General features: G+C 33.5%; 4 protein-coding genes across 4 annotated transcripts; 3 read left to right on the top strand and 1 right to left on the bottom strand.

The window, feature by feature from the left end:
• Positions 1 to 5453: 5453 nt before the first annotated feature.
• Positions 5454 to 10129, top strand: HELRODRAFT_80045 (hypothetical protein; the record flags this gene model as incomplete). Its single annotated transcript, XM_009020086.1, has 7 exons — positions 5454 to 5545; positions 6245 to 6385; positions 7418 to 7500; positions 7836 to 7967; positions 9173 to 9317; positions 9572 to 9644; positions 9836 to 10129. Coding segments are annotated over 7 exons (960 nt in total), but the record flags the coding sequence as incomplete, so codon positions are not given.
• A 4558-nt stretch (positions 10130 to 14687) lies between these two features.
• Positions 14688 to 16230, top strand: HELRODRAFT_173479 (hypothetical protein; the record flags this gene model as incomplete). The annotated part of the gene is made up of 2 exons (XM_009020085.1): positions 14688 to 15194; positions 15328 to 16230. The coding sequence occupies 2 exons, from the start codon at positions 14688 to 14690 to the stop codon at positions 16228 to 16230; spliced, it is 1410 nt and encodes a 469-aa protein (XP_009018333.1).
• A 1257-nt stretch (positions 16231 to 17487) lies between these two features.
• HELRODRAFT_173478 (hypothetical protein) lies at positions 17488 to 21711 on the bottom strand (the record flags this gene model as incomplete). Its single annotated transcript, XM_009020084.1, has 5 exons — positions 17488 to 17596; positions 17804 to 18013; positions 19568 to 19681; positions 19809 to 19967; positions 21689 to 21711. The coding sequence occupies 5 exons, from the start codon at positions 21709 to 21711 to the stop codon at positions 17488 to 17490; spliced, it is 615 nt and encodes a 204-aa protein (XP_009018332.1).
• Positions 21712 to 23749: 2038 nt separating this feature from the next.
• On the top strand, positions 23750 to 24347 carry HELRODRAFT_79753 (hypothetical protein; the record flags this gene model as incomplete). Its single annotated transcript, XM_009020083.1, has 2 exons — positions 23750 to 24010; positions 24138 to 24347. The coding sequence occupies 2 exons, from the start codon at positions 23750 to 23752 to the stop codon at positions 24345 to 24347; spliced, it is 471 nt and encodes a 156-aa protein (XP_009018331.1).
• Between the last annotated feature and the right edge of the window lie 657 nt (positions 24348 to 25004).

Below are 25004 nucleotides of genomic sequence, written 5' to 3'. Positions count from 1 at the left end.
GGAGCGAATAGAATAAAATTTATATATTTATTTTTAATTGAATAGAAATTGTTATTAATAATAAAAAAAATTTAACTTAAAAATGGGATTTTTTAAAAAGCCATAAAATCAGATGAAGTTTTGAAAGCAGCTTACGAAGGCGTGCACACTTATGATCCGTATCATCATCGTCGTCGTCGTCATCATCATATTATTCTCAAACATTTTTGGGATTTTTATATTTTATAAAACCATTAATCCGCGTATTTATTTCGACATCAAACTCTAGAAAGCTCGCATTTTTATCGTCATCATCGTTGTCATTTCTTTATCATCATCATCAGCATCATCATCATCATCATCATCATCAGCATCATCATCATCATCATCATCATCATCATCAGCATCATCATCATCATCATCATCATCATCATCATCAGCATCATCATCATCATCAGCAGCATCATCATCATCATCATCAGCATCATCATCATCATCATCATCATCAGCATCATCATCATCAGCAGCAGCAGCAGCAGCAGCAGCATCGTCAGACTCTTATTTTTTACTGGTTAATGTCTGAAATGGACAACTTTTTTTCCTTCTTTCTATCTCTCGTCCAAATTTTCAAAATGTCAAACTTCCATATTTTCAAATTTTTTAGTCTGTTTCATTCCGCTCACTTGTATACACGAAACATTCACATGTTTGTATGCATTTACATGTTTGTATTTGTGTAAAAGTTTGTTTATTCATTCTTTCACTCCTTTCATTCGTTCACTTCATTCCTTCATTTCATAAATTCTTCTGCATTTCACTAGTTCTTCTGCTCATTCGACGATTGAAGTGATTATGTTCAATAGGTAGGGAGGAAGATGACGAAGAAGATGACGACGACGATGATGATGATTGCTAGCAATAATGATGATGATAACATCGGTGGAGATGATGTTGGAAAGATTAAAAAAATCCTAACTGTTTCTCAATCATAAAACGAAACCTCAACTAATTAATATTCATAAGCTCATTAAATATTTAAATGCCCAGCTGCCTATTAGTTCTTTCTTTATGACGTCGACAAAAGTAGGCGGTCTTTATTATTTATGTGTCCGGAGAATAGGCTTGTCATTTTATTAGAAAATTTTTGGTGCACCTGGTGGTGATAATGATGTTTTTGATGTCGTTGTTGTTGCTGTTGAAGCTGCTGTTGAAGCTGCTGTTGTTGATGTTGTTGTTGATGTTGCAAAGTAGTAGTTGTTGTTGTTGCCAATGTTGTCGTTGATGATGATGATGTTGGGATGTAGTAGAAGTTGTTGTTGTTGATGTTTCAAAGAGTATTGATTTAGCCATTAAATGTATTTTTAGATTATACATACACATTGCGATGGTTGATTATGTTGTTGTTTATGTTGTTGTTGTTGTTGTTGCTGTTTCTGACGTACGCAATTGCTTCTTATCACGTGATCAAAAAATTTTGCGTTCAGCTATTTTTTGCCAACATTTACAACAACAACCTCAACAACAACATCAACATCATCAGCAACAACATCATCAACATCATCAACAACATCATCAACATCAGCAACAACATCATCAACAACAACATCAACAACAACAACATAAACATCATCAACAACAACAACAACTCTAACGTAGCAATCTTCACGAAACTCACTTCAATGCCAACTGATTTTTTCGGTAACTTAAGCTCTTGCTGGAGGCTCTAATCATTTCATTGATTTTATTCGTTTTCATTCACCGATTCTTTTATTTATTTTTCTTTCGTTCGTTTTGTTTTTTATTCTTTAATTTATTCTTTTTTTCATGTTTTTCCAATATTGATTCCATTTGTTCATTCATTTATTCATTCATTTATTCATTCATTTATTCATTCATTTATTCATTCATTTATTCATTCATTTATTCATTCATTTATTCATTCATTTATTCATTCATTTATTCATTCATTCTGTGGTTTGTTAATTTCCTCAAATCTATAACTTTTTTATATTTCATTCAATTTTCAATAATTCATTAATTCATCCATTTATCTATTTATTTATTCATTCATTCATTCATCTATTTATTTGTTTGTTCATTCACTGCGTCAGCTATTCACATATGCATTCGTTGAATTCTTTATCTGCCAATAATTTAATTTTTTTGTTCGTTTATCAATCTCTGCCGTCTTTTATATATTTCAATGTGAGTGTGCGTGTGTGTGCGTGTGTGTGCGTGTGTGTGCGTGTTGTGCGTGTGTGTGTGTGTGTGTGTGTGTGTACGCGTGTCATCGTATCATCATCCACACAGCTATCAATTGTACATCACTCGTGTACGTACGGTACATTTAATACATCAGTCAGGGTGATTTGTTGTTCATTCATTTATTCATTCATGCGTTCATTGATTGATTGATTGACTGATTGATTGATTGATTGATTGATTGATTGATTGATTGATTGATTGATTGATTCATTGATTCATTCATTCATTCATTCATTCATTATTTATTCCTTTGTTCATTTATCCATTTTTTTTATCAATCAATCAATCAACCCAACATATGTTCGTTTGATTGTTATTTGTACGCTCGATGTTTCTTTCATTCATTCATTCATTCATTCATTCATTCATTCATTCATTCATTCATTCATTCATTCATTCATCCACTTATTCATTCATTCATTCATCCACTTATTCATTTTTTTCTTTTAATTCATTTATTCATTCATTCCTCCTTCTTTCTGTCCGTTTTTTCATTAATTTCCTCCATCAATCGGTTATATCATCCCTTGAGTCTCCATCGTCATTTCTGCTTATCAAATTATGCACCCATAAAATTAATATCAAGCAAATTATCTATGGCCACCACAATTCAAAATTAGGTATGTGTTTATGTGTGTGTGCGTGCGTGTGTGTGTGTGTGTGTCTGTGTGTGTGTATGTGAGTGTGCGTGCGTGTGTGTGTGTGTGTCTGTGTGTGTGTGTATGTGAGTGTAAGTGTGTTTATCGTGCGTGGTGTGTTTTTGTGAAGTGCATGCATGAGTACTCTTTAACAGCGAAGGCGGTAATTAAGTTTAATTAAAATTTGTAGCCGAACGACGAGTGTGACGACGACGAAGACGACGACGATGCCAGCAGCAGCAGCAACAACAGCAGCCACAACAACATCACATTCGATCTTCCTCGCAGCGGTAACATCAACAACGACATCAATTTCAGCAGCCACGTCATCGTCGTCATTATCGTCATCGTCAAATAGCGCTACGCCGACGACAGCTGCGAAACAACACAAGCGGCCGACGACAAAAATGACGACGATTGTTGCAGCAACGACAGCAGCAGCAACGGCAACAGCATCAGCAACAGCATCGCAACAGAGCCCAACAACAACAAAGCCACCCTTGGCTGTTAACCTACCGCCTCTAGCATCGTGCGTGTTGTTGCTATTTGTCGTTGTTGTTGTTATTTGTCGTTGTTGTTGTTATTGTGTTTTTTATGTTAATGTATTAATTGATGTTGATGCGATGTGTTGTTGTTTTACGTTTTTTAACAAGTTAACCGTTATTTCTCCTGCGGCACCTTTGCGATAAACTACTTGACTTTTTTGTCTTTGTCTTTTTATTTTGGGGTATTTGTTCTGCTGTCTTTGTTGTCGCAATGTTTATGTTTTTTTCTTGTTGCATTTGAGTTTCAGGGTTTTGTAGTAGAAAAATTAATTGAATTTGTTTTATTTCAAGTTAGTTAATCAGTGGTATTAGTAGTAGTGGTAGTAGTAGTAGTAGTAGTTGTAGTAGTAGTGGAAGTAGCAGCGGTAGTAGTAGTAGTAGTAGTAATTGCAGTAATAGTAGTAGTAGTAGTAAATTTTTGAAAATTACTATGGTTAAGTTTGTTTGTTATGTTGGTTATATCGATCCACTTGATGCTGTTGTTGCTATTGTTGATTATGACGTCATGTTTGTTATTGCTTTGGTTCTGGTGTTCTTTGTTTTGTTGCTTATTCTTTGCTATTTTTTGTGATCATGATGTCATCGTTTTCATTGTTTATTTTTAAAAATTTACTGTTTTTTGATTACATCATTTTTAATCTTTGGTAACAGAAAAACGCAGATAATGAACAGTTTAAAGGCGAACCACGATCGCAATCAAGTACCCTTCAGAGGTGATGATGACGACGACGACGACGATAACTTTGATGATAATGATGATTAATATGACGATGATGACTGTGATGTTAATGATTTTTATTAAGACGATGACGACGATGATGACGACGGTATTAATGAATAAATAAATAAATGAATGATTGAATGAATGAGTAATGCAGTGAGTGAGTGAGTGAGTAAGTGAATGAGTGAGTGAGTGAGTAAGTGAGTGAGTGAGTGAATGAGTAAGTGAGTGAGTAAGTGAATGAGTGAGTGAGTAAATAAATAAATCAATGATAAGTAAGCATTCAGTTTGGCGCTTAAAAATGATTAGATTTAGATATCTCAATTTCTGCCTTGTCATCACCATTTCAATCACAATATCATCTTCATTCTCTTCCTCCTCGTCATTTTCATCCTCATCATCATTATCATCATCATCGTCATCATCATTATCACCATCATCATCATCATCATCATTAACATCATCTTCTTCATCATCACCACCATCATCATTATCATCATCATAACTGCAGATAGACCGACGGAAGTTCAGTTGGGTATTTTCGTGACCAACATCTACAGTATTAGCGAACAGACTATGGTGATCATCATCGTCATCATCATCATCATCGTCGTAATCATCATCGTCATCATCGTCATCGTCGTCATCTTCATTATCATCATCATTATCATCATCATTATCATCATCATTATCATCATCATTAACATCATCACTGACATCACTTTTACGATCATAACCATTATCATTAGCATCATTCGATGCGAGTTTGATATTTCAGACTGCCCGCGTGCGTGCGTGCTGTCGTTATCTTGGCGGTCGTCATCATCATTATCAAAATTTTTTCATCGGTAGGTAGCATCACTGTCATCATCGTCATCACCCCACTCCAATCATAATCAGCAGCAGCAACAGCAACTGTAGAAGCAGCGACAATAGCCTCATTTATATTTTTGGCTTGAATATCTAGCTTTTGCAATCCCTGCCATCAGCATTGTCATCATCATTTGCCTTAATCCGTTTCGTGATAATTGCACAACAATAGCCATCATCATCATAATCGTTATTGTTGTTATTATTATTGTTGTATTATTATTATTTTTATTAATATTATTATTATCGTAAGTTTTAGTTCATTGTTCAAAAAGAATTTGACAACGTCAAATTCTTTTAAAAACTGCGTCATAAAAAAAACAACATAATAATAATCATCATCATCATCTTTTTCGTCATCATCATCATCACCATCATCATTATCACCATCACCATTATTGTCTTCATCACCATCACCACCACCATCATCATCATCAGGATTTCAGCTTGAGTATGTACTTCCGGCAAGCATGGAGGGATCCGCGTTTGTCTTACAACCACGACGAAGCCAACAACAACAAGATCAGGTAGGCGCTCAAACAACAAATACTACCAAAACTATTTTCACTATTACAGCCTTAGTGATAGCTCAATGGTTAGAGACGCTGTTCTTGACGTTGCAGTAACTGTGCTCGATTGCATAGAGATTCCCGACAATCGCATGCAAGACGTTTATTGCGTGGTTTTAAGTTTAACGCGTCTTCATATTCGATGTGTGTGTGTGTGTGTGTGTGTGTGTGTGTGTGTGTGTGTGTGTGTGTGTGTGTGAGTTTGTCGGTGAAACCTCTGAAGCAAGGGCACAGGAGAGGTTGACCTTTAATTTTTTGACTATTAACTTTTATTAATAGTACCGGTAAAACAATTACTATTTCAATTACTATCCCAACAATTACTGCCACAGAATTGACTACATCACTACAAGCGCCTCTGACATTCAGATGTGAATGGCAAACTCATATGCGTCTGTCTATTTTCTTCTCTCCAGCCACAACTGCACGCACATACACACGCTACTATTTTTTTTTTATTATTATTCTTTAAAAGCAGGATCTGACAGACGCAGAAACTGTAACAGCAAACGGCAAATATCACAATAACAACAACAATAACATCAACTCCATCATCGTTATCATCATCACCAATCCCATCATCATTATCATCATCACCAATCCCATCATCATTATCATCATCACCAATCCCATCATCATTATCATTATCATTTCCAGATTGATGGACGAGAGCTGGAACTATTTTTGGGTTCCGGATACTTACTTCCGGAACGAGAAATCCGCCTCCTTCCATAAGGTGACGGTCAACAACAGGCTCATCAACGTCAATTCTAGTGGTCATGTCTGGTACGTCATGAGGTTTGTGGCGTGGTGTGGTGTGGCGTGGTGTGGCGTAGCGTGGCGTGGTGTGGTGGTAATCTCAGTAGTTGCGTGGTTTTTAAATTATTTCTGTCGTTATTTGTTATGCTGTTGTGTTGCTGTTGACGACGACGATGATGGCCACCTACTATAAAAATCATACCGATAACGATGACGTCATATCTCTTACGTCAGTGACGTAATCGCTGCCGCCACCGACGATTCTGCATCGATCGACGTAAATTTTTCTACTGTCATTTTCCTAAATGTCGCTGCATCAATCTTATAGATCAATGTATTAGTCATAAATTGCGCTATATAAATTTTCCAATAATAATAATAATAGTTATTATTATTTTTTTTATGATGATCTAGTCATTATATAGCGTATCATTTTTTTAAAATAATTTTTTACCCAAAAAAAATTGAATCTGAAGACGAATGCCGATGGGATGAAATATATAAAAAGTATTGAAATAATATGGAAATTTAATCGCCTACACACACAGACAGAGAGAAAGGGTGAAAGAGAAAGAGAGAGAGAGAAAGAAAAAAAGAAAGAGAAAGAGAGACAAACACACACAAACATAGATATACATAACAGAGTATTTTACATTAAAAGTTCTCTAAGTAGTAAGACTAAACCTCAAAAAATGAAAAAAAAATTAACAAAACTAAGTGCAATAGAAGTTTGCACATTTTGCACAGTATAGGTATAAACTAATGCATTCTAGATAACTTTTGTAAAAATACGGGCAAATAATTTTGGGAGAAAAATTTATTGAAAAAAAGATTATGGTCGTCATCGTAATCGACAAATAACCATCATCATCTTCATAGCTTCAGCATCAACCTAACGATATTTGTTATCACCACAAAATCGGCACCACCAAAACCATCCCGTTCATCATCATCATCAACATTATCACCAATTATAATGAAAATAATAAAAATAACAACAACAATAACAACAACAATAATAATAATATTAATAATAATGATGATGATGATGATGGTGATGATATCCAACAGGTTGACCATCACCTTGACCTGTCCAATGAGGTTGGAGATGTTCCCCTTCGACTTTCAAAAATGCCCCATTCAATTTGAAAGTTGTGAGTCCGTTATTATTATTATTATTGTTATTATTATCATTATTATTATTATTATTAGTAGTAGTAGTAGTAGTAGAAGTAGTAAAAGTAGTATTCGTCGTCATCATTTTCAGCCAATTCTAAGTCACCATCGGCATTAATATAAATCCTATTGCCATTATTGTCCTCATCATCCATCTCTTCATCTTCATCAGCGTCGTTTTTCTCATCATCGTTGTTGTCATCATCTTCCTCATCATCATCATCAACATTGTCATCCTAGTCGTCATCACCATCATCTTCATCGTCATCTTTTTCCTCATCATCGTCATCGTCGTCATCGTCATCATTTTCAGTCACCAACACCATGAATGACATGTTCTTTGGCTTCCTTCCGAAGCCCGTCGACCTACCAGACGAGATCAAGCCACCACAATTTCAGTTACTCTACTATGAGTTGGTCGACTGCTCGAGTAATTATACTTCAGGTCTGCTAACCATTATAAAGTTTATGGGGACATTATTATTTTATAATATCGCAATATTATTACGACGGTAATTATAGTAATAATTATGATGATAATTTTATTGATATTTATATAATTGTAATAATATTAATAATTAAAATATTAAAAACAAACTCTATATTTAAATTTTTCAACCAAATATTCATGCATGTATCAACTCAAAATATAGTGCAGGCTTATATCTCTTTTGTCTTCGAACCGTAGCATCACAGCTCACAACCAAACAGGACACTTTACCTCTATACTACCAGGCCAACATCAACGTAATCATTTAATCAAAAGCGGAATCGAACCCGAGACAACTTAACTAGATACTAAATTACCGATACTCTGACAACTGCACCACAAAAATGGACATAATTCAAGGCACACCAATACAACCATACATTAAGGGATAAGGAGATGAAGAAAGAGAGAGAGTGTAGGTGAGAGAAAGAGAGAGAGAAAGAGGAAGAGAGAGAGAAAGAGGAAGAGAGAGAGAGAAAGTGAGAGAGAGAGAGAGACAAACTCACACAAACTTAGACACGTAATAAAAAATGCCCGCGCGTGTGTTAGCCTGGTTATTTGTTGGTTTTGATTTTACTATTTATACCTGGTAGTAAAGTTTCATGGCATGCATATGTGGTAATGTTGTAATATCAGTATTGTTTGTTTGTTTTTCTGTCTGTCTGCTGTTTGTTTGTTTGCTTGTTTGCTTGTTTGTTTGTTTGTATCTTTGTAATAATAATAATAACAACAATAATAATAACAATAATAATAATAATAACAATAATAATAATAACAATAATAATAATAACAACAATAACAACCCTCGTTCATTTGTTTATCTCTTATCTCCCTCTTGCTGGCTGAGTCTCCATTAATGTACATTTGAAATAAGTATCAATTCACGTACACACGGACACGTACGTATTCACACACATACACGCACACGTACACACACACACGCACACACACACACATACAGAAAAACATTGCATATAAGTAAAAATATTGAGATTTTAAAACGTACATAGAAATACACCGATGCACAAAAAATAGAGCTATACACATACACACATACACTTAGACGTAAACACGCATACGAACTTGCACATAACACGTACACACACGTACACGCACATTAACACATACACACACGTACACACACACGTACATACTTGCAGGAGCTTATCCATGTGCCGAGATAAGCTTCACATTGCAGAGAGACATCGGGTACTACGTGATCCAGGTTTTTATCCCAAGCGTCTTGGTAGTTATCCTTTCCTGGGTTTCCTTCTGGATCAACATTGACGGAGTTCCAGCTAGGTTGTGAGGATGATTGTGCTGTTAAAAGTTGAATTTTTAACAAAAATAATTGAATTGAGGGTGACTGCAAATGATGAAGATTAAGGGTTTCTATGGTCATTATCGTTTTAATTATCACCTGATTTCAATGGTCTTATAACATTTGTCATTAGCGTTGTTATCATCGTCATCGTCTTCATCATCGTCACCATCATTATCACTACCAACATCATCGTCGTCTTCACCATCGTCATCATCATTATCATCACCGCCATCAGATGTACGCTGGGCCTTCTGACAGTCTTGACAATCACTTCGGCAACGAGCAGCGTTAACGCTACTCTTCCTAGGGTTACTATCTCTCTCTCCTTTTTTCCTTTTTTCTCTTTCTCTCTATCTCTCTCTGTCGCTCTCTGTCTCTCTCTGTCTCTCTTTCTTTTTTCTATTTTTATATTTCCAACTTTTTTTTTTATAAAAAATACATTTCCAAATCCACCATGCATGCTGCCTTCAACATTTGATGAATCTCTAACCAACACCAGGTCTCCTACATAAAAGCAATCGACGTCTGGCTGATAATGTGTCTGATTTTCGTCTTCTGCGCCCTTCTCGAGTACGCGTTCGTTAACGTGGCTGCCAGAAACGGAGTCAGAATTCGTACCCCTATCGTTAGGAAGGCCCCCCTCGAGGTCAGCCCTCAGCCCACCGCTGAAAATCTTCCTCCGAAGACGTTACCGAAACCTCAGATGCAAACTTCCGCGTCGTCGTATTCCTACAAGCAAGTTTGCATTGATAGTGACGAAGGAACTGATCAGGTTGGACGGGGATGTTGTTGATGTTTTCAATGATGTTGTTGATGTTTTCAATGATGTTGTTGATGTTTTCAATAATGTTTTTGATGTTTTTGAGAATGTTGTTGATGTTTTTGAGGATGTTGTTGATGTTTTTGAGGATGTTGTTGATGTTTTCAGTGATGTTGTTTATGTTTTTGATGAAATTTTACCAGTTTATCATCACCACCGTTATCATATCTCATGTCATTATCTTTTAACACCATCATCTTTTCGTATTTTTATAACTTTTTCATGTCGTAAACTATTAAACTGATCAAACAACCAACGCAGGAGTTCAACTCCCCGGACGAGCCACTATTGTCGAAATGTTGGCAGGTAGATTGTGCTGGTTTATGAGTGTATGTTTGTATGTGGTATAGTTGTATGTATGTGAACGTTTGCTTGTCTGACTGTCTGTATGTTTGTATGCGTATGTGTACATGTATGTATGTATAGTTTGATAATAAAAATAATCCATTTTGAATTACTGTCAAATTTATTGCTGTTGTTTGCGTCCTATTTTTGTTAATAAGTACGTTCTGAATCGAAATTAACATATGGTCGTCATTCGTCATCGTCTCTAATAACGGTCGTCATCATCTTCACATCACAGACCATCACCATTCCCATCTTCGCCATCACCATTTCCTTCCAACAACAAAAACGCCATTATCATCACCATATTCATCGTCATCCTCATCTTCACCGTCATCAATCCAACAACAACAACAACTCCATCCAGAGAATGAAAGAACATTTTCCTCAACAGCAACAGTCGCAACCTCACCCATCGTCATCTTCATCGGCCCAACGGCGACGTAACCAGAAAGATCAGAAATTCCAAAATAGCCATTCGGAGCCGCAGGAATATCAAACAACCGTTGACATAGAGGCCAGTAAGTTGAAAGCCAGAAAAATTGACCGCATGTCTCGAAAAATTTTTCCATTCGTCTTTCTTGTCTTCATCATAACCTATTGGATGGCTACATGCATACCTTCGACTGGAATTGACATGGAGAAGAAAGAGGAATACGCCAAACTGAAAGCATAAATTTTTGAACGGATTTAATAATATTATTAAAGTTTAAATTAAATGATATTTTTAAAATTTCAAACGGTTCCATAAATAAACTCTCATAAATAAAAGATAACAAGATAGCCCAAATACACATTAATGTTGAGTAATGAATATTTTTTCTTTAAGATGTAGTCGACATTAATTTATTTCGTTTTTGTAGGTGTTATTATGTTACTATTATTATTATTAATGTTATTATTGTTATTGTTGTTATTTTCTTCAGCCACTTTTGCTGGTATCAACCGGGTTTTAGTTTCCTGTTGTAAGAAACCTTCGAAGTATGTGGCCAGTACCGAGTATGGCTATCTTCTGCACTTGGACAACACTTTCCTTTCCAGGCAGTTCATCGAGATATTTCTGCAGCCCCTGACGTGTTGTTCCCAATGCGAAAACTACTATTCGGATCACCCGACCACGCGTGTTTTTGTCTTCCACATACGTGAAATCTCGATCTCAAGGTCTTCATATTCGCTTAGTTTTTTAACCACCTTTGAAGTAATGTTCGTGTTATTGGAACAGCAACGCAGATGAAGAGGAATTTTTTGTTACTTCCATCGGGGGGTATGGTATCTGGTCGGTTAGCTGGTCGGTCCAATACTACGGTCGGTGCTTATAGCCATGTTGTACTCGAGTGTTGCTTTGCCAAACTCGACAACCTTACCATGATGGCAATCTTTTTTAACTTATATATAAAAGAGGACAAATTTATTGATCGATTTACTATTTTAGTGCTGTTATTTGTACTATTTGTTAATTATTTGAGGATGGTGAGCTTATTATAATAATAATAATAATTATTATTTTTATTATAATTATTAATGTTATTATTAATATTATTTTAACTATATTTCAATGTATATTGTTTTATCATTCTTTTCTTTTATATCTTTGATTCAATAGAAAGCAGTATTCACGTTATTTTAATTCTAATTATAGTAATAATTATTATTATTATATTAATTTTTGCAGGCAATATTATTCAATACTGATATCCTAACGATATATAAATATGTATATATATGTATATATATATATATATATAAAGAGAGAGGGAAAGAGAGAGAAAGAGTGAGAGATAGATAGACATACGAAAAAAATGATAATAAGATAAAGAGAGAGAGAAAGAGAGAGGAAAAATATAGAAAAATTATTTACACATATGCATTTTACAAAGTAATAAACTTTACGGTGAAAAAATCGCTTTTTTTTCTTGACGAATTTCTCACACTGTTAAATCATATCATTCTTGTATATATGACTTCGTAAATCAATTAATTAATTAATTGTTTGATTAATTTGTTGATTAATTAGATGATTGTTTGATTAACTAACTGATTAATTAATTTAAAAAAATAATAATGATAGACTGAATGAATGTGTGACGTCAGGAATGAATAAGTTATTGAAGCTATGTATAGTATATATCTATCTAAATATAATATAAAAATGGATGAATGAGCTGTGATTGAATGAATGAATAGATGAATGAATGGATGAACGAATGAATGAATGAATGAATAAAATGAATGATGATGAATGAAGTTAAAATTTTTTACCAAATACCGCATATACATACTTAACATTTTGATTTAGATTATATTACAGATTTTGAATATTGAAAAACTTCTCTTTAGAATTTGATACGCTTTGAAATCGTCATCATCACCATCGCATCATCTTCACTATCTTCATCATTACATCATCACCAGCACTACCATCATCACATCATCATCACTACCATTCAAAACCACCATCATCATCAAAACCGACGAAGTTTTTGAACTTTTTATTTTAGAGATTATTTACTGATTAGTCAGTTTACAACGATATTAGCGTGAGAGATTTTTTTTCCAGTTTTTCAACAACAACAAAATTTGTTTTTCCTTTTTTCTCTCTAAAAGTTAAACTTAATTTAAATTTAAAAATAATATCTATATAAATAAATGATAAAAATATGTAACATTGATTTTATTACTAGGATTTTTCATTTATTTTTTCACACTTGATAAAAAAAATTCAACCTGGTTGCATACTTTCATTCAAATAAAATTATTTAATTTTTAATCTTTACATTTTGTTTAATTCTATTTAACTAGCTTGGCTTAGAGGCCCAATATATTTCAAATAATAAATTATATTGTATAAAACTCTGGTCTTCATTTATTAAGAAATTAACTCAACTGCAAGCTGAATAATGCCGAAAACGCCGTGATCTTTCGTTCAAATCACGTGGGATTTTTGTTCAAATCACGTCGGCTTTTCGTTCAAATCACGTCAGCTTTTCGTTCAGATCACGTCGGGATTACCAATTTGTTAGTACGAACTTCTGCTACTAACAAGACACCTTGTTGTGAGTTAAAATAGATAAAACAAACACAATTCAGGCGTAATAAAATATTATCTTCATTCCCACGTGAATCTCGAACCGTTTCGTTTTCAAGCTATCAGGAAAAAGTGAAGAAATCGAGAAGCAAAGACATAAAAATTAGCATAGATTAGGTAACATTGAAAATTACAATAATCTTTAATAATAATTAATACATAAGATAGTTAATAAATGAATGTTTGATCCCTACAAAACTAATTTCCAAATCAAACGTGTCACTCGTTTTATTTTCATCAATTAAAACAAATTTGAAAGCGAAACGAAATAATTTAGAACCTAAAATACAACACCATCCAACCAGAACAATGGCTAATACACTTACTCCAGAATGTATTTAAACCGTATTCTAAGTATACTCTAAGTTGTATGCTCCAGAATAAACTTGATTCATGGTTGCACTAAATTCTAAATAATCCGGTGCCTTAATTGTGCAAGACTACGCCAATATTAGACAATTATGCAATTACACTTATATTAGTTTTACCGATTCGATTTTCATTATACCAATAACGATACGATATTTATCCCATCAATGCCGTATTTTATCATATCAATTCTATTTCGATACTATATCGATACAATTCTTATTATATCGATATATTATTTTGGTGGCAAATCATAGATACACTTAACATACACAATTAATATAAATGCGCTATCTATGTTGTTAACGGTTATCTAATGTAAACAAATACATGAATTTGAATGGGAATAATAGAAATAATTGTTAATAATGACGAGCTTTCTTTTATAAAATGGAATTTAAATAAGTTTCTCAAACTAATGATTATTTTAGAAATTATTTTTTATAATTTTTAATATACTGTCTTGCAAAAACATTATTTCGTTTTTATTCCACAATGATTGAATAATCATAATAATGAAAAGAAAGATAGAATTTATCATAAATTCATGAACTTAAATGAAAAGTTGAAACACTTTTTTTTAGATTTATCCGGTTTAGTTCAAATTAATAGGCGATGACATTTAGTTTCTTGAAACACCCCTCTGATAAATTGAAACTTAATTGAAATAATATTTTTGATTAAATTTAATGAAAATAAAATGAAATCGCAATAGAAATATCGATATAGGAAATGGAGAAAGATGACTTATCACTACTGCTCATCCTTGTTATGATCCAGACGACGTCTAGTTCACATTTGTTGAAGAGGTATTCACAGAACTGTTACCCTCAAAAGTCTATCTACATTAACGAAAACGTCCCAAAATTATGGTTATTCTTTAAAAACTGCAAAATGACCATTCTCGATGAGAATTCGTATAAGAGATATATTGACAAACAGACAGTTGCCTACATCAGCCTTAACAATATTATCATTACGGAGATCGATTCGACATTTTTTGAAAATTTAATTCTTGAAAAAATATCCATCTCAAACGTTTTGGTTAATGACGAGCTGTCTACTGATTTATTCACGAATATAACTTCATTAAAAGTATTATCGATAAATAATTCTCTTGCATTTATAAACGCTCTAAAAAATGTGGGGTTTATTTCCGAGTCTATGTGCCAATTTTTAGAAAAATTTGAGTTGATAAGTCCAACTGTTGAGATACACATACATGAAAATACGTTTGAGGTAAGTGTTAAGATCTTGTTAGTAGTGTTTAAAATGTTTTGCCAGTTTAATGGATTTTGAATTTTGAGTGAAAATTTCATAATTTTAATGAATTATTTGCGTGCTGTTAATAAATTTTTAATTCATTTAACAGTCTTGTTACAGACTACAAAGATTAAGATTGGAAGGAAAACTCCAAAGAACTGACTTCTTACACCATCTACATAATGTTACTCATTTGCAAATCCCAGCAGATCTGCTAACGAATTTGATATTATCTTCATTTGAAGGTCTCTCACAAAGCCTTCGAATTGTTTCGTTATTCGAAGTGGGCTCGCGGAGAGTTATCGGTACAACTTTCAGTGGATTAAGAGTTTTACACAAACTAATACTTCAGTGCCCCCGTCCTGTTGTCATCTTGAAAAGTTTTCTAATTTTTCTGGAAACGACTAAACGGAAAATGTTATTAAACTGCCCGGATAGAAACACGGACAATTTGTATTCGTCACACCCGATCAAAATTACATCACCACCGTCGACATCCCTGAGGAAAAATATATCGTACAAGAGAGATTTAGCGCTTTCGCCGTTAAAAAATTTTGAACAATACGAACTGGATATCATGGGTCCGGATGTTTTGATCGATTGGGAGAAAGAACTCATAACCGGGACGCCGATAAAACCGAAAATCTTAAATTTCACGGCTTCTTGGATAACCCGCGGAATGCACATGGACGTGAGGTGCTCTGCCACGGGAGATCCTCCCGTCGCTATCTTTATAGAATTCCCGGACGGATGGCAAAAATATTACGGCCCGGAGCATAGGGAGGTGAACCTTTTAGTGGCCTACCAGTATTTCACCGAAAAAACAAAAAATTACGCAGGTGATTATTCTTGCACTGTCGTCAATGGAAACGGTCGGGATAGTTTTACTATAACTCTTAATTTATCATCTGGTTGCTGGGCTGACGTCGGTCGGATTTTGTTCCTCGTAGAAGTGATGATTTTTGTTATGTTAGCTAAAAAATTGTTTCTATCTTTGTCGTTTTGCAATTAATTTTATTGGTTTTGGACGTTTGGTTTAGTTTGAAATTATTGATTAGTGGTTTATGAGAAATTTGTCCTATATACATTTTTTTAAATTTTCCATGTTACTTTATAAAAATCTTGTTAGGGTCTATTTTCTTTCACGTCATAATATTAAAGATAAAGCATAAATAAAAATCTATCTCTTGCTCAGAAATTATTAGATTAATTTAAAACCATTAATTTGTGATTAACACACAATTTATTATAAGAGCAAATGCCTGAAACAAAAACTTGGACTACTATGAACTTTTTTGTAATATAGCATGAAATATCTAACTACAGAAGAAATGTATCCATATAACGGTAAAACGTTTATGAGTTGTCTACTGTTTTGAGTTTAAACATTGAAGTTATTTCATTAATCATCTATACTATTGTTTTTTATTGTCATTCAATCATTTCTTTATTATCAAAATAATCATAATTATCATGGTAGCACTTTCATCATCACCTTACTCATCATCGTCATCATTATTTTAGTCATCTTCGTTATGGATTTTAACTATTCGCCATAAGATTCTTACCATCATTGTCATCATTATTACAAAAATCATCATTACCTTAGCACCACCATTAGCGTTAGTCATTATATTGTCACCATTTTCTTCGTGCCATCATAAACGTCATAATTATTATCATACTACCTTCACGTTATCGTCACCACAGCTACCACATCATCATCTTCTTCATTACCACAGCAATCGCATCATCATCATCTTTTTCATCATTACCACCATCATCGTCACCATCACCATTACTTCCCATCAAACATACTGCTCCACATCTGGATGAACTCCATCTTGTCCAAGTATCCATCCTTGTTTACGTCAAACATCTTTATCAGATGCTGACACATCGCCTCGTCAAAGCCCATCTTCTCACGTAGGACCTGTTTTTTGATTGGTTGGTTAGCTGGTTGATTGGCTGGTTGGTTGATTGGCTAGTTGGTTGGTTGGTTGGTTGGCTGGTTGATTGATTGGTTGATTCGCTGGCTGGTTGTGTGATCAGATGATTGGTTCGTTTTTTATTTTTCAGAAATTCTGAATTATTATTTACAAAACTATTATGTTCGCTGACGTAATGGTTAAAGGAGCTTGCATGCTATTAATTTCCAGTGCCCGGGTTCAAACTCGCGTAGAATCATGTGCGATCTCTTTTTGTCATCGATAGCTATGTAAATTAGTGCATATTTTCAACCGTTGAAATTTATTTGGATCATATTAGTCTAAGTTGGATTGAAGAAAATAGTACAAACATTTTTGACTTCTTGCACGTTTAGAAGACCATTCCTATCCACATCCAATCTGCTGAAGTGGTCTGATATCTCCTCGTTGCTAAATTATGCGTGTATGTGTGCGTGTATGTGTGCGTGTGTGTGGGCGTACGTTTGTATCAAAAGTACGGTGATTATTATTAACAATGGAACGAGTTAAAAACACACAAAAATAAACCAAAAACCAAACAAGGCAGCTAGCAAAACTTCCCACAACCTATTAAACCGAAGTAATATAAAAGCCGAAAATATCAAACTGCTAACTAACAAGGCCTTTGCGTCTGCATAGAAATCAGCGAACTCTTCTATGTCCAACTTTCCATTTCCGTCTTTATCGAACTTGTGCAGCAGGGTAAGTATTTTGGAGGATGGGAAGTTGAAAGGTTTCTGGGAGAGGACCTTGGAAGCCTCGTTCAACGTCACGTAACCGTTGTTGTCTTTGTCGTATTCCTTGAACTTCGGCAGGATGGTCCTCTTACTGAGGTCGGTTTTTTTGGGGACTTTAGTTTGTTAATTAGCTCCTTAGTTCATTCATTTGATAATTAATCTATTCGTTCATTCATTCATTTATTTATTTATTCATTCATTCATCCGTAAAAATATTTACTTATGTTATAATTCAGTATGTCATCTGTCATAAAATAATTTAATGAAGCGATAACAAAAACAACATAGCTGCTACGACTGATGCCATTATCACTACTACTACCACTACTACTGCTACTACTACTACTACTGCTGCTACTACTACTACAACTAGCAATAATAATAATTCCACCTCTAAATTTCCTACTTCTTATAAGAATTCTATTGTTATTCCTATTCTTAAAAACTCATCTCTAGATCCTACCTCTTTATCTAATTATAGACCTGTAACTAATATTACTTTCATCTCTAAAATAATAGAAAAAGTTGTTTTTAATCAACTGTCATCCTATTTAGACTTTAACTCTTTGCTACCTGTATCTCAATCTGGTTTCAGACCTGCTCACAGTACTGAAACTTCTTTACTTAAAATACACAATGATATCCTTCTCTCTAGTGACAATAGTAATCTTACTCTTGACTTTTCCTCAGCTTTTGATACTGTTGACCATACTATTCTCTTGAGACTGCTGCATCTTTCTTTTAATATTACTGATTCTTGTTTATCTTGGTTTTCTTCTTATCTCTGTAATCGTTTTTCTTCTGTTGTTCTCAATAATTCTACTTCTAACTCCTCTACTCTTACTTTCGGGATACCTCAGGGTTCTATCCTTGGCCCTCTTCTATTTATACTCTATACTTCTGAACTACATCGTATTATTAATAACTTTTTTTCTCTAGTCAACTATATGTTGATGATTCGTACATTTATACTTCTTTTCCTCCATCTAATCTCAATAGTGTTCTTCATAATTTATCTCTATGTCTTTCTTCAATTATCGCTTGGTCTGACTCTATGTGTCTTAAACTTAATCCTTCTAAGTTTAAATTAATTTGTTTTAATAAATCTAAACACTCTATTACTATTCCTCCTATTATCTTACCTGATTCTAAAACTCTTGATGTCTCTCATAAGTTTCGTAGTCTAGGTTTTATCTTTGATTCTACTATGTCTCTCTCTTCTCAGATTAATAGTGTTGCTAGAAGCTCTTACTTTCATCTACATAGAATAAAAAAACTTTTGCCTTTTCTTGATGATCCTACTTTTCTTCTTCTTGTTACTTCGTTAGTCTTATCTAGGATTGATTATTGTAACTCGCTCTACTATGGTCTTCCTGACTCTATACTCTATCCTTTATGTAAAGCTTTTAACTCTGCTGCTCGTCTAGTTGCTTGTGCCCCTTTCTTTTCTCATATATCTCCATATCTTGTTCTCTTGCACTGGCTACCTATAAAATATAGAATAATTTTTAAAATTTGCACGTTCATGAATAAGTCTCAATCTAAATTATTTCCTAAGTATTTATCAGATATATTAATTGAACCTAAACGCCCCGGTTTACGATCGTCTTCTTCATCTCGCTTTTTTTTAACTCGTGTTAAACACTTTTTTGCCAAATCTGCTTTTGCTTTTTCTGGTCCTTTTCTCTGAAACTCTCTACCTACTTCTCTGACTACTTCTCCATCACTTGCGAAGTTCAGAGAGGATCTCAAGACCCATCTGTTTTCAAAATTCATTGAGAAGCGCTGTTGAACATCGCGGAAATAGCGCTTTATAAGCTAATTGATTGATTGATTGATAATATAATAATAATTACAACAATAATAAAAACAATGATTCCACTAACGTCTCCTGAATGTTATTCTTGAAATTTATGATCTCCTTTCCTGAGAGTTTACCATCTTTGTTGTGGTCGAACTTTTTGACCACCTGGTAAGCCCTCTCCTTAGGGTAATTGAGTTCTTTCATGAGCAGCTGGGCCCCGGCATCAAGGGTTATGGAGTCCCTGGTAGGAGCAATGATGGAGTTGATCACGTCGTGAGGTGGTGATGTAAACTATGACGTCATGGTGACGTCGAATTTTTCATAAAATTATGGCAGAATGATAAAAAAAATAGATGAAAATTAACGATTGGTGTAAAAGAATAACATGGAAACGAATGAATGACAACCACAAATTATGGCTAACATTTGTTTTTCTCTGATTGTTCAAAGTTTGCAAAAAATTATTTCACGACAATGCGAAACCAACTAAACTTCGTCAAACAACACTCCGACTTTGAGGCTTATTTATAGATAGAAACAATCACACATACATACAAACACATATACATACATACATACATACATGCATGCATGCATGCATACATACATACCTACATACATACATACATACATACATACATACATACATACATACATACATACATACATACATACATACATACATACATACATACATACATACATACATACATACATACATACATACATACATACATACATACATACATACATACATACATACGTACATACATACAAACACACATACGAAGATGTGCAAATATACATCATCGTCATCACCATTTCTGTTCAATCTTGTCTGCTTCCAACAAAATAAAAATCCATAATTATACAAAAAATGAAATAAGATTGTATGTATGTATGTAGATATGTATTACATTTATTTATATTCTTTATTTTTTAATTAATTTATTTGGCAAATTCATTAATTCATTAAGTAATTAAAAATATTTAATTCAATTGTCCTTTAGTCATTCTTTCATCTTCAGTTATAAAAATGATTCAATTAATTTACATATTCATCCCTTACTTCAATCTTTCACTTAATCACTCACTCATTCACTCATTTAATAATCACTTTCTATCATTCATTATTTGCTGATCTGCTCATTCACTCATTCTTAAAAAATCATCTTTTCCACTTCAATTCATTTCACCGCCGTTCATTTAAATTTTTTTCCATAAATTTACTCACCGCAAACTTTCAGCATTGTTCGAACGGAAATTTTTTTTCAAGGTAAACCAAACTGGCAGCGTGGCCAAGGCGACAACAATGTCAACATATTAACAACAAAGAAATGCAAACACACACAAACACACACACACACACCTACATGTATACACACTCACACACGCACGTACACACACATGTACATGCACTCACACACACACACTCTCACACACACATACACAAATGCACACACACACACGTATACATGCACTTATTCACAAACATCTAGTTAACTAATTCATGAAATCATTAATTCATTCACTTGTTTTTTCATTCACCCATGCATTCATTCAATCAATCATTCATTCACTTATCCGTTTCTTCTTTCATTCATTTATTCCTTCCTTCATTCATTCATTCGTTCATTCATTCATTCATTCATTCATCTTCTCGTTCAAATTCGTTCATCACATCAATCCATCCATCGATCAGACATATCTTCAGGGAAATCAATAAAGCATTTTGTTAAGTTTAATTATTTATATAATAAACTGCGTATATATTATAAACATCTCTCTCTCTCTCTCTCTCTCTCTCTCCCTCTCCTTCTTTTCTCTCTCTATATATAACTCTCGTTATATCTCTCTCTACATATAAACCAAAGTTAACTAGTCTCAAAATTAGGCAAAACAATCTCCATAGACTTCACTTGAGTGATGATCGTGTTGATAAAACGTAGGTGAAAATATCACCAAGTGTCAGTTTCATAAGCCATTTTCGACCTTTATTTAATGTTTCAAAAAATATGTTTGTGAGTGTGTGTTTGTGTGTGTATGTATGTATGTATGTATGTATATATGTATGTATGTATGTATGTACGTACGTATGTACGTATGTATGTATGGGCAGATTGTGACGGAAATATACGGAAGTGTAAATGATTTGATGCTTGTTTTGTATCACCGTGTTTGTATTCATGTATCTATGTTTGTATGTGTGTATTTATGTGTGTAGGTATATGTGCACGTGTATGCATGTGTGTACGTAAACATATACAATATAATATGTTTGTATAAGTGCGGGTATGTCAACATGGTATGTTTACACGTGTGGGTATAAATACATTAGGTGTGTATGTGTATGCATTACAAATGAAGATTGTATCAAAAGGTGGAGTATGTGTGTGTATATGTGTGTGTTTGTGCTGTGTATGTGTTGTGGGTGTGTGTGTGTTTGCGGGAAAATAAAAGCGGTTGTCAAGCACCAGTGTATGTGTGTTCGTGCATTTGTGTGTTAGTAGATAGATCTGTATGTATGTGCACGTTTATGAATTTATGTATGCAGTATGTAGGCGTACATGTGTGAGTGTGTGTGCGTGCATGTGTGTGTGTGTATGTGTGTATGTACGTGTGTTTGTTGATGATTCCGATTCCCAGGGGAATCTCAATCTACTAAAACCCTGGTAACAACGTGGGAAGGAAATAACGAGGCTAATGTTTTTATAAACACTGAAACAATCGTCATCACCGTTATCTTATCACCATTATCATCACCATCATTCATTCATCATTCATTCATTCATTCATTCATCACCATCATCATTCATTCATTCATTCATTCATCATTCATCACCATTCATCATTCATTCATTCATTCATTCATTCATCATTCATCACCATCATCATTCATCATTCATTCATTCATCATTCATCACCATCATCATTCATCATTCATTCATTCATTCATTCATTCATCATTCATCACCATCATCATTCATTCATATTTATTATCGTCAACATCATTATCGTACATATCATAAACATAACATACAATACAAATACATACAAACATACATACAATACAAATACTGATAACAGTCTAGTTTATAATCCAGCTCGTTTATAATGGCTGCGAATCAATATACCTGTAGCCATATTTTATAGTTATTTTGAAAAAAACCTGGTGTTATATTAACTATACCTTGAATGACATTCAAAAAAAAGAAATTTTTTTTCCATTTTAAGTTTAAGCTCACCTGGAACTTGATTTTTCATTGATTTTATTCCCGTTTCATGCTTTAATATTGAAACAAAATATTTGAATGAAACGTTTTGTATAAGTATATTGATTATTTGAATAAAATACGTTTATTTTCATGTTTTTAATTAATCATTTAAGAGAATATTTCGTCTTTAATAAGATTTAATTAAATTAAAAGCAGTAATTTATAAAAAAAAGTACTTCGGCTTTCCATACCCGGTGTTTGTTACCTTGGATAATTTATAAAACGTAAAAGAAGATTGCATACAAAAGTGCTTCAAAGTGTTTTTCTTAGTAAAATATTTGTAATGTTATTTGGAACCGCTGAAATACTTTAATAATTTGCGTTTTGTGATATAAAAATGCCATTATAAGTTGAGTAGCCAAAAAGAAGCATTGAAATTGAATGAATGAATGAAGCCAAAAAGAAGCATTGAAATTTTTAAAAATTAGTGTTTAAGTTAACAACTGTTAGTTGGGTCTATTAAGTAAATTTAGTTGAGTTTTTTGCGTTATCTAAAAATTTCTATGGAGGAAGAAGACCAAATTTATTCCTCGTACGACCTGTCATCTGGTGGGCTAGAATTAGTTTTTATTTTTTCATAGTTTTTTTTATTAAAATTAATTCATGGAATATGAATGTTGTGTTGTTTTTTAGTAAATACTGATGTTTCTATTTTACTAAAATTAATATTGTACTTTATACATACACTGTCATTGTTAATTTTGCAATATTCATGTCATTTGCAGCTGAAATTGAGGTTGATTCTTCCATGCAAAACATTGATCAACAGTACGACGACAATGACAATGAGATACTAGAAAATTTAGAAAACCCAGAATTCACGTGTGAATTCTGTAACAAGTCATTCAAAACAAGTGCAATTTATCAGTCCCACATTCGATTGCATTCTGGAGATCGGCCATTCGTATGTTGCATTTGTAAGAAACGGTTTGCTAGAGCTGACTATCTTAAAACTCACCTCATTAGTCACTCTGGTGCGAGGCCTTACTCTTGTGTTCTATGCGATAAAGTTGGTCCTATAATATTTAAAAATAATTGTTTTTCAGTTTAATATATTTTTTATACACTATGTTGTTGTTCTTAATAACATTTAGATTTTGTTGGATCACTAATTTGTGAATTTGTCTTTCTTGTAGGCTTTCACCCATGTCAGCAGTTTGAACACACACATGCGACTTCATACCGGAGAACGACCATACACTTGTAGCACTTGTCCCCGATCGTTTACAAAGTCGTCTGACTTGCAGCGCCATCTAGATATTCATCGGGAGAAATTATTTGCCTGTTTCTTGTGTGATAAGAAGTTTGCTAGGGTCATCTCGTTGAAGAAACATCTTAAAAAGTAAAGGAGTTTCAGTTTAATGAATAATTTTTTGACTGACTGCTGACTGATTGATTGAATAACTGTTCATTCAGCTGGTTTGGTAGTTGGTCTGTGTTGATTGAACTACAGAGAAATTGAACGATTAACTGATTAATTGATTGATTGAATGATCAACTGATTAATTGATTGATTGATTGATTGAATGATTAACTGATTGATTGATAAGCTAGCTAATGAGTTATATGGCTTATTTGTGATTGTGATTTGTGATTAACTGATTGATTGATAAACTAACTAATGAGTTATATGGCTTATTTGTAGTTAAATAAACTATAAATTAACATCATAAAACCAGATCAGAATGTGACCCATTCAACAACAACAACATCAACAGCAACAAACCATCATCATCATCATTGACAACACTGACTAGCAAATCTAATATTAACGTAGCAACAACTTCTTCACCACATCCACCATCATCATCATCGCTATTACTAGCCTCAGCATCATCATCATTACCGTCATCATCGTCATCATCATCATTATCTACAATCTTTATGACATCTGCATTATCCTTAATAACTTCAAACGATGAACTGTCTATTGATGTTAATAAGAATAGTAATAATAATAATAACACAAATAATAGTAATAATAATAAACTTGAAGGTGTCTA

The sequence above is a fragment of the Helobdella robusta genome, assembly GCF_000326865.2.
Source record: "Helobdella robusta unplaced genomic scaffold HELROscaffold_26, whole genome shotgun sequence".
NCBI lineage: Eukaryota > Metazoa > Annelida > Clitellata > Rhynchobdellida > Glossiphoniidae > Helobdella > Helobdella robusta.
Note: the sequence above shows the minus strand (reverse complement) of the source record. Positions and strands in the feature narration are given on the sequence as shown.